Source organism: Antennarius striatus, chromosome 4 (genome assembly GCF_040054535.1).
Source record: "Antennarius striatus isolate MH-2024 chromosome 4, ASM4005453v1, whole genome shotgun sequence".
Taxonomy (NCBI): Eukaryota; Metazoa; Chordata; class Actinopteri; order Lophiiformes; family Antennariidae; genus Antennarius; species Antennarius striatus.
In genome coordinates this window covers 20,263,357-20,281,173 of record NC_090779.1, presented here as the reverse complement: position 1 = coordinate 20,281,173, position 17,817 = coordinate 20,263,357, and the positions used below count along the sequence as shown (strand labels likewise).

Sequence of the window (17,817 nt, the reverse complement as noted above, 5' to 3'; positions counted from 1 at the left end):
GATCAGCACATGGAGACCAGGATTAGCACCTTTTAACCTTCAAACAGTCACTGCTTGGTGACTGGATGATTCCATAGGAAAAACATGTGGACATGGTTATGTGTTAATTCCTGTCTGTTGTCTAAGTGACACTGTGATTGTACATTAATCTCAACTGTGTATCTTTAGCACAATGACAGGCAGACACAACTGAAACCTAACTAATCCATAGAGGCTGCATTTGTTCTTTTTGCCGTGTGAGAGTGATGTCACAACAAATCACCATTCAGAGGCTTCGACTTACAATTCAACCAAATACAGTAATCTTTTATTCAATCAGCCCTCATCAGATGCTCAAATGCAAATATTTGTTTCTAAAGGTCCCTGAGATAAAATCAGACTTATCTTTCAAACCTTCATTCCCTTCCTGATTGGATTACGAATGTGTTTTAAATTCTGTCAAAGTTAGAAAACTGCATTATTCAACTATAGACATTTATGCATCAGGAAAATCAGTAATCAATATCACTATAAAAGAAATGTCAATCTGAAAGCCAAATTATTATTATTTTCAATCTCCTTGAACAGGCTAATAAAACATAGTAGAGCAGGCAAAACAGTTTACAAGTACAAGTGAGAGTAAAGAGCCAGACATCACCATATTTATATCCTTTACAATATTCCCTGATAATCGCACAGGGAATATTTTAATAGTGATAGTCATGGTCCTGATTTTTTGCTGTTCTGCCATCCTGTATATGTAATAATAATAAATATTAATCCCATGTCTGAATTTCAGGATTCCTTTACTTCAGCAATGGGTTGAAATATAGTTTAAATTTCATACTGCTGCCCTCTAGTGTTTTGTTTTATAAACACAACATTCGAGATTGTTGTCTAACATACTGTATAAGTTAAATGTTCTTGTCTCAGGCAAAAATGTCTGTCCCTAACTCAGATCAGCAGCATATGAACGGTGTTTTTATTTTTATAGTGTGTTAAATGTCTTCGATACCACTTAACTGCAAACATGTTTACAGCGACCGAAGCACAATTTTAAACGATAAACAGGAAATTAACTATTTGAAATGTAATCACAGCTTCCCCCTAGTGACATTGGTTGTTTGCGAGAACTAAAATAAGGTATATTTAGTCTTTTTTCATCATATACAACAAATTCCCAATGAAAATAAATGCAGTGTTCTTGATAACAGAAAAAGTCTTTACATCTGTCTTTTTGAATCTTCATTTTCACAATTGTATGAGTACCTAACAGTTTTAATTAAAAAACAAAACAAAACAGACTGTTCTTTTACCAGAGCTAGAACTTTCATTTCATAGAACATTATCTGTGTCACTTTTTAGACATGTAAAAAATATTATAATTTGACGAAAGGCTGATGTTTGTGTAACATAAAGTGTACTGGAACTAATTATCACACGCTGGAGATGATTATCCTCAAACAACCGGTTGAACACTCAAAGGTAGTCTATGTACGTAGGTACGTAGTCCAGGTATTTTACTACCTATCCAGATTCTTCACATACTCAGAACTGCCATGTTGAACAAAGAGTCTAGCAAGATAATTCCCTCCACCACCCAACACAAACGCACGCCCAAAAAATTATGCTGAAAAGAGAAAGAAAGAGAGTTATGAGCTGAGGATGTGCAGTATAATAGAGATATGATACCTTTATTTAACCACACACACACACCACTCAACAAAATCCATTCGTCGTGGAAAGGGTTTTAAAAATGTTAAATTTATTGCGGCCTAATTGAGGATTCAGTTTTACTCCACAGAGATCTTTGCAGTCTTGTTTGGAGCCTGTGTAAACAGTGTTTGGGTCAAAGTTCATTCTTTTGGACAAAGTTTCCTGCATTTTGAAAAGGTAAGCACTGCACTCTGTTTTCCTGTATAATTAATGAGTACAACTTTCTGTCTATTTTTTTATATCTCAGCTGCATGTTGTGATTAGATAATATTTCTGACACCGGTTAGTTTTCCCCATGACTGCACAGGAAATACTTTCTAGACATACTTTTCTAGTTTTTACTGCCTCTAATGTTGTATGTGACCTATAGAGAAAATACACTATGACTTTATAGAGTAATGGAGGCTAAGCGATGTCAATTTATCAGTGACACAAAACCTGTAGTCCCCTTAATGTGTTATAGCTTCGCACTAAATTGAAGAAACAGTGAAAATAAGTAATGAAATTCAGCATCTTGACGAATGATAATCTAAAGAAGAGAATCCAAATGTTTAAATCTGAATTGCTGAGGATGTGCAGTAAATACTAATACTCATGAAGTATGAGCAGTAGATACTCATACTTGAGTATTTATTGCACATCCCAGAGGAAGAACACTGAGGGGATGATAATATATGACCACTAGACAAACCTTAATGTGTCAACCTGTTTAGAAATAAATAATTATAATTAAACAGTCCGATTTGTGTGAATGGAAATTATAATCTAACACAGTCTATTTTCAGGGTTTCTGGCCAAAATGAGATTAATAAAGAGAGTCGCTGCACTCATCCTGAGAAGAGGAATTACGACTAATCAGAGCAGACTGAACAGTAATGGTAAATAAACACCAGTTCACAAAGAATCGACAATAATGATGATTATCAACCCCTGACCTCTGCTCTCAGACAGCCTCATCAGAGTTCATCCATCTGTATCGCGGGCGCTGGCAGACAACAAGCCAGTAGTTGCACTGGAAAGTACCATCATCACACATGGCATGCCCTATCCGAACAACCTGAGGTACGATCATAGCCCTCAAGCGTCAGCAGACTCTGACAGCAGAAGCTCAGACATGGATGATTTAATGCAGCGCAGCAAGGGAGGTGGAGGCCATTGTGAGAAGAGAAGGAGCCACACCGGCCACAGTGGGGGTGATTGAGGGTGTAATACATGTTGGCCTGTCGTCAGAGCAGCTCGACCACCTCGCCTCCTGCAAGAGCGCCTTGAAGGTGTCCCGCCGCGATCTGCCTTATGTCATCAGTAAAGTAAGTCCGCAATTATCAACATCATAAGACACGTGTGTCAAACTCAAGACCCGGGGGCCAAATGTGGCCCACCACATCATTTTATGTGGCCTGTGAGAGAATAAAAGGTCACAGTGTCTAATAATGAATAGGTCAAAAGTGTGCTTTGACCAAAACTGCCTTTCCCACAATGCAGTCATCAAGCCATTTTAACTTTGACAAAAACGTTTTGAACAAAGTTAATGTCCTAACTTGTGTTTGATGTTGTTTTTCTTTATTCATTTGGAAAGTTTGATCCTTGATTGATGGAGTTTTGTGGGTTTCATCACTTGACAAATTAAAAGGATTTATGTTATAACAGAGAAACAAACAAACATAGTTTTCTGCGCAACTGTAATGTTTGTAACTTGAATAAATAATAAATTCAGAATTATTTAACGTTAAGGAGTAGTTACATTTAATTTACATTAAAATGAGGTACATTTAACTGCTTAGTTACATTTATAAGTTACATCTGGCCCTTTGAGGACAGCCATTATGATGATGTGGCCCTCGGTTAAAATGAGTTTGACACCCCTGCTTTAATATATCATGGATGTGTGTTGCTGTTGTAATGTTGTTCTCTATGTTATTTGTCAGGGGCTCTCTGGGGGAACAACAGTGTCAGCCACTATGATAGCAGCACATCAAGCAGGCATCTCTGTGTTTGTTACCGGGGGCATCGGAGGAGTTCATAGAGATGGCGAGAATAGTAAGCAAGTCATTGAAGACACTTATAAACACTGATACTAACTTATTACTAATTCCTGTTTTTCAGCTTTATCAGCTAGCATTAATTTCATAGCAAATACCCTGAATATAGATTAGAGTCCATGGAATCACACTTACAGTCAGAAGCCACTTAGTGCTGAAATATTTTCCCCTGTACAGAATAAGAACATCAAAACTGCCGTGTTTGACTGTCTTTTTCATGTTTAAAAAGGTACTTTTGTGCTGTATTATGCAAATATTTTAATGTAACGACTATTTCCTCCAGGTCTGGACATCAGTGCAGACCTGACCGAGCTCGGCAGAACTCCCATTACAGTCGTCTCTGCTGGTGTCAAGTCTATTCTGGACATTGGTCGCACCCTCGAGTTCCTTGTAAGAATCTTGACGGAGTTTGTTCTGAATCGTGTTGTTTCGTGGCATGAAGGCAGATTTGATACCTCCCACATGAGTCAGTGTTTCGCAGCCAGACATGCGTCAGAAGTCTTTAATGCATCATCTTGACTTGTGGTTGGTTTACTGCAGGTTATTTCCTGTATCAGTATTAAATTCAGGTGGCTAAAGAATGTTTCTAAACAAAGATGTAGGTGTAAAAACCTACATACAGAGAGACAAGATGTATATCACTACGATGTGGACAGCACAGAGTGGGTGTATCTGGTGTGGGAGTTCTCACAGTGTGTTTGTCTGTGTGGATTCTGTGTCCTCTGTTAAAAGGGCTGCTATACATTTCTTGTTCTGTATTTTTACAAGGAGACACAGGGTGTCTGTGTAGCCACATACGGAGCAACAAACAATTTCCCAGCCTTCTTCTCTCCACAAAGTGGATTCATTTCTCCGTTCCAAGTCCGCAACCCTGAGGAGGCAGCAGAACTCATTGGTATATCAACGTATGTGACGTTCTCCTCACCATTAACACACACATTTTATAAATGTGAATCCTTTGCTATGCATCTTTCAGCAAGCGCTCTGTCCCTGGGTCTCCAAAGCGGCGTGCTGCTAGCGGTGCCCATCCCAGAGAAGCACGCAGCAGTCGGCCAGCAGATAGAGGAAGCTATACAGGCAGCTGTGGGAGAGGCGAGGTACACAGAGCCTCAGTAATCAGCTGTGAATCAAACACGCTGGAGGTCTCGATCTCTCTTTGTTCTCTGTTTTGATTTATTTAGCACCAAAGGCATAAGAGGAAGAGATGTGACTCCATTCATTCTTCAAAAGGTCAATGATCTGACTAGAGGGAAGTCTCTACAAGCCAGTATCCTACTCAGAACCTTAAGCCCTGATTTCAGAGGCAGATATCGCGATCATATGGTTATAACTTTACAACCAAAATGTTCTTAACCGTCCATGTTCTCAGACATTGCTCTGATTTGTAACAATGCTAAAGTTGGCAGTCAGGTAGCCTGTGCACTGGAAAAACAGCTTGACGACAGAAAGCTAAAAAGCAAGATTCATCATCGTCATCGTCATGGGAACCACCCGTCAGACTCAGAATCAGCTGTCGTGAGTATAAGCATGCTTGGGGGTGTTAATTCCACTGAAATATTGGGACAATATAGAACTCCCAATGTGGCTCTGTTTGCAGGTGGTCGTTGGAGGCATAAATATTGATTTCATTGCAAAAGGAAAGACAGAAAAACTTTTTGTAAGTTTAGTTAATAACGATCAATATCCACTCTCCTATTGATCCTGTTTAACCATATTCAACATGATGCCATGACTTGTTTTCTCTTTCAGTTTGGACAGACAAACTCAGGACGTGTCTGTCAGTCATTTGGGGGTGTAGGTCGCAACATCGCAGGTATGTTTTTATTTGTTGATGTTTCTGCACAGGTTTTCCCATATAATATAACTAGCTATAACTAAATATTACTGTTTTTCACACTCTTCCCTTATTCCAAACTTGAAGACTCTCTGAGTCGATTAGGCCAGACGCCCCTTTTCATCTCTGCTACTGGAGACGATTCACACAGTGAAGCAGTTTTTAACTATTGTAAACACATGGTACGTCAGCATCTACAGTTTATAATTAACATGTCTGATCATGATTGATTTTAATTTCATATATGCATTTTATGTTCATAACTTTCTTCTATCACTGAAAGAATACAAGTGGTGTGAGCCGGCTTGAAGGGCAGAACACAGCTACATACTGCGTCGTTATTGCTGAGAGCGGAGAAATGATACTTGGACTGGGAGACATGGACATTCATGAACAAATCACAGAGCAATGTGCAAGTTCTTTTGAAATAATTTACTGTATTAGCGTTTTTTCTGTTTCTTTCATATCCTTAAAATTTTATTATTACATAGATGTGACAGGAACAAATTTGATGTACGCTATTTCTTCATGTTAACTGGGAATATCTCCTTTTTAAAGGTGTCCCAGTTTGACAAGCAGCTTTCATCAGCCACTCTTGTGTGTCTTGATGGAAATATTCCCGTCTCCACCATTGACTATGTTTGCTCCTTCGCCTCTAGTCACAAAATAAATGGTAAACACAGTGTGACGGTTAATAAATGATAAATGGCTAAAGCTTTGTCAGTTTTAACGCAATACAGTCATTGTGTGTCACAGTTTGGTACGAGCCCACAGATTCAGAAAAGGCTTGTAAGCCTTTCCTTTCAGACTCTTGGAAGTCTCTGTCATATGCGTCCCCAAACCTGGCAGAATTGTGCACCATGACAAAAACACTTGGTATCCCAACACCTGAAGGTAAACTGTATTCTTTAATGGGGAATTAAAGGGTCTCAAAGACGTGTTGATATGCATAGTTGTCATTGACATTTGGTATAAATCACACAAGTAGTGTGATAATTGTTTAACATGTGTTTCTTGTGGGTGGCAGTGCTGCCAAGCTCTCTTGATGATATCTTGAGTCTCGCTGTGACTCTCTCACGCCCCCTTCTGGAGCATCTTCACTGTCTGGTGGTGACTTTGGGGTCAAACGGACTTTTGCTGTGTGGTGAGCACAATGCAGGCTCTGTCAACCTGCAGCCAAGACTACAGAAGAAGGTAAGGTTGGCTTCTATCTAGACTGATAATGATAGGATAGTAGAAATTAAGATGTTTACCACAGCTGTCTTTGCAGAGGAGGCGACTTTGTGCTCTTCACTATCCAGCACTGAGTGTGACTGCAGAAGAGATCATAAATGTGTCAGGAGCAGGAGATAGGTACCATATGGTTTCTGGATTTTCTGCACTTCTTCTGCTATATTTTTATTTAATTTTCACTTCCCTCTTCCTGTCCCTGTTATATTTCTCGCTTACTCACAAAATTATGCGTCAATATTCACACAAATAATGCTCATCGCCGCTTCTTTCACAGTCTTGCTGGTGCCATTATGGTTGGGATTCTCCAGCAGCGGGACACAGACAGCTGCGTCCGGATGGGACTCCTGGCGGCAAGACTCTCCCTGTTATCACCACATCCTATTGCTCTCGCGCTCAACTCAGACTCTGTGGATCCTGACAAAGTCCATGCTCAGAACTGGCCCAAACCCAGTTTCATGTGGATAGATTAAATTTAAAAAATATACTTCGAAAAATTACAACACAATAGTCTGAGGACCTGGTACTGACATCATTTTTGGACCTGAATGGATTCTGAAAACTGCATTTAACACAGGGACTAAGTAAATATAGACAAAATAAAAAAATAAAAAAAGATTGTGACACATTCTGCAAAAACATTCAAAATCACATTTTTAATTGTTGATATGAATTGCACAAACAAATAAATTACTCTTCACTAAGCTTTGTCTCATTTATGCCTCATTCATGTTTTTCAATCCCCATAGATAAATCATAAAATATTCCTAAATCCACTCTACTGTTCCGATGTCTAATTTTAAATATAAATATTGGCGTTGGTGGCAGAGAAAATGCCTAAGTTCTTTTCTTACAAATATCGAAAAATTAATAAATAAATGACCAAATTTTTCCTTGCATAATAGCACAACTAAAATTCAAAGAAGTGTTTGCTGTGCTGTGTGTCCTCTACTTTGTCAACATTAGCTCAGTCCACTAAGTTTTAGGCTGGGGACCAGAAGTTGCCAGCTCAAGACCAGTGTGGGCCAAAACATCTGAAGTGCAAGTTGCAGTGGGAGTTGTCAGCTGACCTCCTGAGCACTGTCTAGGTACAAGACATGCTAATATGAGTGGAGAAATAACAATTTCCCAGTTCTTTTAAGAGTGCTAATGTCTATTATTTAGGTGCATTAATATGTAACTATGATTGTAATATAAATGTAAATACTGTACTTTCTTAATCCCCATAGGGAAATTGTTAGCACACTCTAGATCAGACTGTTAGTGTAATCCTATGCATATATACATAGTGTGTACAGGCCTGTAAGACACACAAAGGCCCTGTAGACATGTGGGGTGGGGGTGGGGGGTAGAGAAGCATGCATGAGCAACTTATAAAAGAAATGGAGCCTTGCTCAAGGACGCCTCGGCAGTGCTCGCTTCGGAGTGCGAGCTGACACATCCCACTGTCAGCTCGCACTGTGAAGTGAGTGGGCAGGAGCGGGAATCAAACCGCCAGTCCTGCAATCATCAGATGACCCACTCTGCCAAGAGCCACTGCCTCCCCAAAAGTGATACTCCTTCGAGCCGGATTTGAACCAGCGACCTAAGGATGCCCACATTATCCTGCTACAGTCCTCCGCTCTACCAACTGAGCTATCGAAGGGAACTTATGACAGCTGCTAGTCAATGTACTACTAATATTAACTGTTATATTCATTCTACTACATACTTAATAAATTTTACCTATATTTTGAATGTGAAAGAAATCTACAAATTACAAAATGTGGAAAGTTGAGTAGCAGTCTATTTATTCATTCAGAGGAAATAATGCATTCACTAATATAAAGCTTCAAAGACTCAAGTGAACAATTAGTAAATGGAAGAATTGCTTTAACGGTGGACTTTATCTCACGTAACAAAAATAAAACTGATTAAAAACTGATAAAACTCCATTTCCCAAAATGCAGCTGTGCACCTGCGCACATTCAGCTATTCTGAACACTTGCCCCGTTCCCTCCTCCCTACTTTAATGCTAGCTAAGATGGTGGTTAGAGCGTAAATTGTCTCTACATTTCCAAGAAAAGAAAGGGGCATAACATTATAACAGCCTTTTAATAACAGCAGAACAACACTGCTACGGGTATCATATATGACCGTTAATAGATATTTTGGCATTTCAAACATATTGGCTCACAGTCCCCGCCCAATTTGGTGTGACTCCCTTGGAGTGGAATCCTTAGCTAAATACGGACAGGGTAAGTAACGCTAACGATAGCCAAGTTGCTTGTTGGGCTAGCTAACTTCCATTTTCCTTCAACAAATAGAGGACAGTTGAGTCTGTTGTGACTTTCCAGACTGTCAGTGGAGTGATCAAACGTTTTTAAGCCAATATCAAGGTAATCACGATGTCGTGAGAACATTGTCAGTTGTTTGTAGTACCTAAAACTTGCGTCCAGTTCAATGTTAGCTTGTGTAGGCCGCTTTGTAAGCTTGGCTCCAAAACCCCGTACACTTCGATGATAATATAGCAAGCTAACCATACCGATGCTAGCGGTTAGCAAAAAGCAAGCTGTCAATTAACATAAATATCAAAGCTTGACATTTCGCTCTCCGTTTTAATCAACTTATGTCAGTATCTGGTTCTTTTTATATCTGTGTGCTTTAATGTTGTGATACAAATTACAGTTATTCACTTATACTTGCTATTAGTTGGACCGGCCTCTTTTCACATTTCGCGGCTAGGATTAGCTTAGCTTGACGATAGTCAAACAGCATCTGTCATAATGCACGATCTAGTAGACACAGCAGCTAAAGTTACCAGCCCCACTAACTACGTATTCTGGCTTCACACGCGATTTCGCTGTTAAGCTGAAATCTGCAAGCGAAATGACAAAAACCGTTACGTTCTTTATCGTGACAATTTATTAGCAAAATGCTGCTAATGTGAAATCTTGCCATTTCTCTGTTATCGTGTATTTCAACTCTACACTGTCAGGTTTGACCAATCTCGGTTTGTCATTGAGTTTGTCTGCTAGCAGCAATGTTGTCACATTGAAATTCTAAATACAAGCTTGGCGCATTTCTTTTATCGTCCATCGTGACGTTGTGTTTAGTATTGTCTGCCGCTGAAAGACACCATCTGTATTCATCTTTTTTAACATGACGACTACTGTACTGCATCATTGTCTGTGAAATAGTTGTATTTTCTTTTTGATAGGCATGCTTTATGAATCAAGGCAAGCAATTCCTGCCACGACTCCAAAACTTGGTGAAGGTCATTATGTCCAGTTTAAAAGCTTAATAATTTAGAGATTTGCTTAATAACTTTGTTGTACCTTTTGGACATTGAGACCCATCAAGATTTTTCTTCGTCAAAATTCTTGATCTGTACAGCCAGTTGTTAACTCCCAAGATAAGAAGAGAGGTGCATGAAAAAGACCAGATATTCACTTCTAAGAAAGCCAAAATTCATTAACATGTAAATTAATTAACCCGTCAGATAATTGGTGGTTAAATTTTGTCTATCAACAAATGTACGAAGGATGAGTTCTGCTGTTGTTGTTCAGGTCAGTGCAATTCTTCAGCATCCAATGCAACTGTAAAGCAGTCCTTTTATTTAAAGATTAACAAGAACTTACCATGGCATTTTCCTTTACATGAGGTGAATTCATTCCTTCTGCAGTTGTGTAAGTAGTTAGTCCTGAGTGTAATGTTTCGATTGCTGCCAACTAGGACAAACTGCATTTTTTATTTGTATAAAAACACTGTGTCATGTGCTCAGTTTGATGTTGTGACCATGGAGATCATAAACGCTTCTATAGATGCTGTACCAACCTGTTAATTGCAGTTTGTAGAAATAATTTGTAAGGTTGACATGTTCCTCCAGATAATCATGGAGCTTAAATACTTGGCCTTTTTATGTTTTTTAAGCCCCGTGCTCTGTGACCAGTTTCAACACTCACCCTCACCGCGCCATAGGATGTCCCACAGCCCTGAAATGAAGGATGACCCCATGGAGTGTCCTCTGTGCATGGAGCCACTGGAAATTGATGACGTCAACTTTTTTCCTTGCACCTGCGGCTATCAGATCTGCCGCTTCTGTTGGCACCGCATTCGCACAGACGAGAATGGCCTCTGTCCTGCATGCCGAAAGGTGAGATGAACATGAGACTGGACACAAATCTCATCTGGAATGTATTGATTTGTTTAGAAAGCAAACATGATGATGATGTTGACAATCATAATGATACTTATCATTGATATAGGGGGAGAATAAACTTTAATGTTCCAATTGTAGAATAGCTTTGTTAGTTAGAGCATTTAGTTTATTACCTGAGTGAGTTGTTTTATTAAAGCTGCATGATGTGAAACAAAAGTTTTTGGATTTTCAGCTTGTAACTAAGCATTTGTTCTTGTGTAGCCATACCCAGAAGACCCAGCTGTATACAAGCCTCTGTCACAGGAGGAGATCCAGAGGATAAAGAATGAGAAGAAGCAGAAACAGAACGAGAAGAAGCAGAAGGTGACAGAAAACCGTAAGCACCTGGCCAGTGTCCGAGTGGTCCAGAGAAACCTGGTGTTTGTGGTGGGGCTCTCACAGCGGCTTGCTGACCCAGAGGTGAGTCGTGTACCTTATATCACCTGCAGAGACTTTGTGCTGTGAATGGCGCTACGACAAATTGAAAGAAAAGGGTTCAGAGACAGCCCAACAGTTTGTGAAAAGTGATTTCTTTTTTGCACTGTGCCAACAGGTCCTAAAACGACCAGAGTATTTTGGGAGGTTTGGGAAAATCCATAAAGTTGTCATCAACAATAGCACATCTTACGCAGGTTCACAGGTGAGGATTGTGCCAGAGTCACAGGATGTATATTAACTTTAACACTCAAAGAATAATTTTCTTTTACCAAGGAAAACTGTGCAACCCTGTGAAGTTTACAATGATACAAATCTATCAATTTACAATGATACAAAGATTTGCATGATACAAAGATTTGCAAAGACTCGAATTTAAATATCTTTCAATGTGGTAAATTAATGTAATGTTTAGTCACCCATATTGTCATTGTTTGTCAGTAATGACAAACTGATTAAAAATGTCAACTGTTGCTAATGGAAATAATTACTTATTGCTGCCATATGCAAACTGTAAACATAATTAAACCATGACAGTTTGACTTGTGTGTTTACTTTTTTTCTTTTTTTTTACTAGGGGCCTAGTGCCAGTGCTTACGTCACTTATATCCGCTCAGAAGATGCCCTAAGAGCAATACAGTGTGTCAACAATGTGGTTGTCGATGGCAGAACGCTGAAGGTGAGAACATGACCACAATGATGGAGCACATGACTTGTTGTAATAACTTTTTTTTTATTTTCAATTAGCATCCAAAATATTAGGATGAAACTAAAAGTTTTTTCTTTGTTTCAGGCTTCTTTAGGCACAACAAAATACTGCAGTTACTTCCTAAAGAGTATGCAGTGTCCCAAACCTGATTGTATGTATCTACACGAGCTGGGAGATGAAGCGGCTAGCTTTACTAAGGAGGAGATGCAGGTACAACATTTGTTTCTCTTTATGAAATATGACTAATAAAACTGAACTGTCTTTTGAAATTACAAAATAGTTAATTTGACTCATAATGATCTGATACTGCATTGTGTCATGAACAAGTACAGGCCTTTTACTACCTGAAGATACAGAGTATCAGTATGACTACTTGAATGACAATATTACAGCTTCAAAAAATCGTATTTTCTTATCGACTACAGAATTCAACTCTACTTTTCTGAACAACTGTGGCAATGGGACCATGTCTGACATGTCTTTGAGTGTAAAGCCTATATTTCTAATTGCTTGTGTCTTGCGCTTGTGTTTTGTTTTTTTGTACTTTATATTTAAACCTGAGTCCTTGTTTGCACTGAGTTGTCTAAAAAAATTGTTGTACACTTGTGTATGATGACATAAAAAGCATTCTATTTTATTCTATTCTATTCTAAAGCTCCTTGTAAACAGCCAGTAAAAGGCTTTGAGTACTACACAGTCAGCTAAGGTGTCCAGTATCTCATTATGAATTTGACTTTTTTTTATCTTGAACCTCAAACTCTCTCCTGTGGAGACTGATTGAAAAATATCCTCATCAATTCAGTACTCAGTTCAACTGATGACTTGATGCAGTGATGGCTAGTACAACCATATTTGGGGTCTGTAATCCTGAGATGGTCCAAATTGGTTTTAGCTGTTTCCTACTGCTTTATCAAACTCCCACTGCTCAGTGCTTTGCTCGTAATCATTGGCATTAATGCATTCCTGGATTTGACAGGTTTTTCTATTTGTGTTGTTTGTTTTTTAGGCGGGGAAACATCAAGAGTATGAGCAAAAACTCCTCCAAGACCTCTATAAAATTAACCCTAGCTTTCTACAACCTCCAGCATGTGGAACAGAGAAATCAAAGAGTAAAACCAACTCCACACAGAGGTGCATTTATATTTTCTTTATCCTTAATTTTGCTCCTCTTACTTACTTTATAGGCAAAATTGAGAATTTTGCTAATTTATTTTTTTATTCTTCTCTCTGTCTCCTGATTTTAACAGAACCAACGGTAGCAATGGTAAAGATGGGTGGCCGACGCTGTCAGGACATAGCAAACTAGCCAACGGGCTTTCAGAGGACCGCAAGTCTCCTCCGTTACTAGACTATCTAGAACAAGAAGCTATAGCTTCAGACGGGTTAGAAACAGAGCTAGGTTCTGCCCAGTGTACTACCCTATCTCCTTTCTCCTCTAATTGTGACAGTAACAGGTAATCTTAAATGTTTTTTCTGTAAAAAACAAAACACTTATCTTTACTGCAGTTTTGTTCCATATATGTCTATTTTTGCCACTTCTTTATCTGCAGTCCCAGTGACAAACCACCTGAGTCAATGGGAATGGTGAATGGTGAGACTTTACAACAGGTGAGACCTCAAAGTTCTTTTGTATTAAGATGCATATAATTGAGTCTCAGAGGGACTACCGTTCACGTTTCTTTCCTGTCTTTGTCCAGATACCCACCAGTGACTCCCCTTCTCCTCCCCCGGGTTTAACCAAGCCCAGTCTGGTGGTGCCCATCAGCGTGTCAGACCTCACGGCCCGGTCACCTTTCGAGGGTGCGGCAGCTGAGTCCCAGTCACTCTTTTCAGACAACAGTAATTTCAGACATCCAAACCCTCTCCCCACCGGTCTGCCACCCTTCCCCAGCTCCCCCCGCGGCAGTTCTGACTGGCCTATGACCCCTGAACCACAGAGCCTCTTCACATCAGGTACAGCGTTTTGTGCTTCATAAGTACCTGTTCTGATAGGTTCTAACATCAGCCAGTCAAATAAAATCCTTTGAAGAGTTGACCAGACTTTCTCTTATGCATAGCAGTCGGTTTAACTTTTCCCTCTGTTCTTTTTAGACACAATACCAGTGTCTTCCTCCACAGACTGGCAAGCCGCCTTTGGCTTCGGTTCATCTAGCAAACAACAGGACGACGATCTAGGTTTTGATCCTTTCGATGTTACCCGCAAGGCATTGGCTGACCTGATAGAGAAGGAGCTCTCAGTGCAGGACCAGAGCCCATCGTCTCCGGGGCCTTTCAACTTGGGGAGCAACATGTTGCCCCCCAACCCTAACCCCGGCTCCTCACACCACTTCCCCAGCGGCCTGCCACGTGTCCCCCAAGTCCACCACAGAGCCATCTACAGCTCCTTCAGTTTTCCCAGCAGTCAGAACAGTCAGGCCAATCAGCAGCCGCCATCCGCCAGACATCCATGGATGGGCATCCCCACACGAAATAACCTCACACACTTGAACCACTCAGCCAGTGCTGCCTCACACAGTAATTTCTTGGACCTGAATCTGCCCCCTCAGCACAACACAGGGCTAGGAGGGATACCCATTTCAGGTACCTGCACCTGTGTCACTGTGGCACCTTGCCGTGTCCCACTAGAGCAGTGGATTTCACAACATCAAAAATGTTCTAATGGTGTTTGATAGTTCAACATTTGTACCCTGCCACAGCACATTTTAAAACATCTTGATTTGAGTTTCTAAAGGTAGATGCAGCACTGCACCAGTCTATGTTCAAACCCCTGACGTGTTTTCCTTTACTCTCCTGCAGAGAACAGCGGCTCTATAGATGGCTTAAATGTGAAAGAGTGGCAGGACGGCCTCAGAGCTCTCTTGCCCAACATCAATATCAACTTCGGGGGCCTCCCAAACTCCTCTTCCTCTTCCTCCTCCTCATCCTCCAACAGTGTTAACCACATTGGTGGGCCAGCGGGGCCAGTAGGTCTCTCACACAGCTTGAGCTGGGACGGCACAGCCAGTTGGATGGACCCTGCTATCATCACAGGTAGGAGGTTAACCGATTTAAGAAGCACTTCCTGAGGTGATTGACAGACAACCATTTAAAGATTAATTTAGCATGCACCCAGTCATCTAAGATATTTCTAAAGTACAAATAATTAACCAGTACTTTATTCTTCAAAAGTGTCCGGAGTTTGACAAAATCCCTTCGAATTTCTTTATTAATTTGGACTTTGGTTTGGTTGTTGGTCCAACTAACTCTCCCACTGGAGAAGCACCACAGTGTTTAACAGTTTTTCGATTTAATACATTTCTGTGTTAAACGCAACAACACGACTTGACTGTCGACTGAAGATACTGAATTTACAATTTACGTAAGAAAAACACACAGCAACATCCTTTGTCTTATGTTTCCTGTCGGTAAACTAATAGCTTTATCGTCTCAGCTCATCAATCCGTCACATGAATATTACAGATGAAACATTTATACTGTCTTTCTGCTCCTGTGGATTTATAAAAGCTGCTCTGAAAAGATTGTGTAAACGACATGAATTTAAAACATTTTCACAACATTTGTATTTTGTTGTATTGTCGTTACTCACTGGATCTATTGTGTGCCCTTACACCCCCACACCCCGCCCCCTTTACCTTTGTCAGGCATCCCAGCCTCAGCAGGGAACAGTTTAGACTGTCTTCAGGATGACAACCCTCCACACTGGCTCAAGTCCCTACAGGCGCTCACAGAGATGGACGGCCCGGCTGGCTCAGCGGTGCCCACTCCCCAGCCCCTCCACACCCCTCTCCTGGACGCCCACCTTCCCCTCCACCACAGAGCCGCGGGCGGCTGGGCACCCTATCTGCCCCCTCCCACAGCCAACCCTGCCAGCCAGTTCCACTCCCCTCCCCCTGGTTTCCAGACCGCCTTCAGACCCCCGGGACAGCCCAACACAGAGCTGCTACAGAGTGCTACTGTGGACCGCCACTGAACACTGATGACGGCAGACACCCATCCATTCCCCCAACACCACTTTATACCCACTCATCCCGTACCCCCCGTCCCTCCCCCAATGCAATACATGCCAATCTGCAGAGTATGAAAAATTATTAACAAAGTAAAAACATGCTTTCTTGTTTTCTCTTCCTCCTCCCTTTTAGTCTATTCTGAAGGCCGATTTGTTTTTATTTTTGTTTGTGGTACATGAGTTATCATTACCCTTTGTCTGCTACCATCACCACTCCTTACATCTAGTTCTGGGCTCAACATGGGATTAATCAAGTAGCTCATTGTTACAGTCACTGTAGCTCACCAGAGAGCGTAAGTCAACGGTATAACGCCCAGTGAAGACATGAGAGTTAACTCCACAAACTGGTGAAGAAACAAATTAGTAGAAGTGAGGTCTTTTTTTTAAAAGTAACTAATGATTAAGCATGAACAACATTTGTATTTCTGAACGTTGAAGTCGGATAAGTTTTCTTGGTATGAAGAAAAGCTGTGAATCTGCTCTTGAAGCTTTTCCCCAAAGACCCTCATCCTCCCCACTTTAACAGGAGACTGAAACGGTTGACCCTTACACATCGGTTGAGAATATGGCGCAGCAAGAGAGAGTAAAGGGGTTGGGTTGGTACTTGGCTTTTTTTTTTCTCTCTCTCTGAAGAGATTGTTTTGTTTTAAATGTTTAAAAAGTAAAGCTGAGATTTGACTAGTAGGGAGTGAATGCAGAAAACCCAGGGGAGCTGAGGGCACAGGCTATGCATGGGCTCCCTGTTAGGTAGGGCCACCGATGGCCTGCTTGAGAGGCCACTTGGCCCATATTCCCTTTAGTGGAGGGATCCCACTTGTCCCATCCTGCCGGAGGGAAAATACTGCTGAACCTCTGTATCAGAGAATAGAGCACTACCTAACCGCGGGGAGCCAGGGCTTTGGGAGAATGTGGCACACATCCTGAGCACTAGGGTTAGACTCTTACTCACAGTGCCACTGTGTGGTACCTACAGTAGCTAGCCCTAACATGGACAGCCACAAAGTAGATAGATGACTAAGATGGATGAGGAAATGTCAGAATACTAATGAGGGTAGCAATAGGACTAAACTGGTCCCTTTGTTCAACCCGAAGAGGGCATAACGAGGCCTTAAAATGGACAGATGTCAGGAAGGAGCTCGCATGATGGGAACGATAGTCTTGCGTCAGTGATTGCTGAAAAATATGCAATATTGTATGTGATTTCGGCAGCTGTGTGAGTATACATCCAAAGGGAGGTGCTGCAAGACAAAAAAGTACTGCAGTTTCGATTAAGGAGCTCTCATCCTTAAGGATTTGAGTTTGACCTCTGCGACCACCGCCTTTTTCTTTTTTGAAGTCTTAATTCTGATCCGTTTTCGCTCTCTCTCTCTCTCAACACCCCCCCCCCCTTCCCCTTCTACTTCCCACCCCTCCTGCTGTTCTCTATTTAACAGTATTCACACAAATGAACAAACTCATCCAGGAGAAACCAACACGAGTCATTCAATGGGTTTTAAAGCGACGTTGCAAGGAAAAAACAAAATTAAAGGCGCTTAAAGGAAATGAACTGTTCTCTGCAGGTCTGGAATAATGAACCTTAAATAAAACTGAAAATTCAGAGCTAGTGTTTGTCTGCTGTTGTGTTCTCAACACTAATTCAAATAAATACAGTAATATTTAAACTTTGAAGTACTGACAAACAGCGTTATG

General features: G+C 40.8%; 2 protein-coding genes and 1 non-coding gene across 6 annotated transcripts; 2 read left to right on the top strand and 1 right to left on the bottom strand.

The window, feature by feature from the left end:
- The first annotated feature begins 1,662 nt into the window (after positions 1-1,662).
- zgc:136858 (uncharacterized protein LOC678543 homolog) lies at positions 1,663-7,484 on the top strand. Of its 2 annotated transcripts, XM_068313582.1 has the most exons (19): positions 1,663-1,872; positions 2,481-2,573; positions 2,643-2,757; positions 2,828-3,002; positions 3,621-3,732; positions 4,018-4,124; positions 4,503-4,629; positions 4,711-4,831; positions 4,916-5,001; positions 5,104-5,249; positions 5,332-5,391; positions 5,484-5,547; positions 5,656-5,750; positions 5,852-5,980; positions 6,127-6,241; positions 6,325-6,462; positions 6,596-6,762; positions 6,839-6,921; positions 7,076-7,484. In XM_068313582.1, exons 2-19 carry the CDS (start codon positions 2,495-2,497, stop codon positions 7,269-7,271), a joined length of 2,115 nt encoding a protein of 704 aa, XP_068169683.1. In that variant the 5' UTR covers positions 1,663-1,872; positions 2,481-2,494; the 3' UTR covers positions 7,272-7,484. The 2 variants fall into 2 exon arrangements, with proteins under 2 accessions (XP_068169683.1, XP_068169684.1); XM_068313583.1 differs by having other exon boundaries at positions 1,853-1,872; positions 2,481-2,757; positions 2,833-3,002.
- Positions 7,485-8,355: 871 nt separating this feature from the next.
- Positions 8,356-8,443, bottom strand: trnay-gua (transfer RNA tyrosine (anticodon GUA)). The gene is given in 2 exon segments: positions 8,356-8,391; positions 8,407-8,443. It is a non-coding gene; the product is annotated as a tRNA-Tyr (tRNA).
- A 374-nt stretch (positions 8,444-8,817) lies between these two features.
- On the top strand, positions 8,818-17,725 carry cnot4a (CCR4-NOT transcription complex, subunit 4a). Of its 3 annotated transcripts, XM_068313490.1 has the most exons (14): positions 8,818-9,035; positions 9,105-9,176; positions 10,711-10,933; positions 11,201-11,398; positions 11,532-11,618; positions 11,991-12,092; positions 12,207-12,332; positions 13,129-13,253; positions 13,370-13,576; positions 13,673-13,730; positions 13,820-14,075; positions 14,214-14,702; positions 14,919-15,152; positions 15,764-17,725. In XM_068313490.1, exons 3-14 carry the CDS (start codon positions 10,760-10,762, stop codon positions 16,090-16,092), a joined length of 2,385 nt encoding a protein of 794 aa, XP_068169591.1. In that variant the 5' UTR covers positions 8,818-9,035; positions 9,105-9,176; positions 10,711-10,759; the 3' UTR covers positions 16,093-17,725. The 3 variants fall into 3 exon arrangements, with proteins under 3 accessions (XP_068169591.1, XP_068169590.1, XP_068169589.1); XM_068313489.1 differs by lacking the exon at positions 9,105-9,176; XM_068313488.1 differs by lacking the exons at positions 8,818-9,035; positions 9,105-9,176 and having other exon boundaries at positions 9,191-10,933.
- The last annotated feature ends 92 nt before the right edge of the window (positions 17,726-17,817 follow it).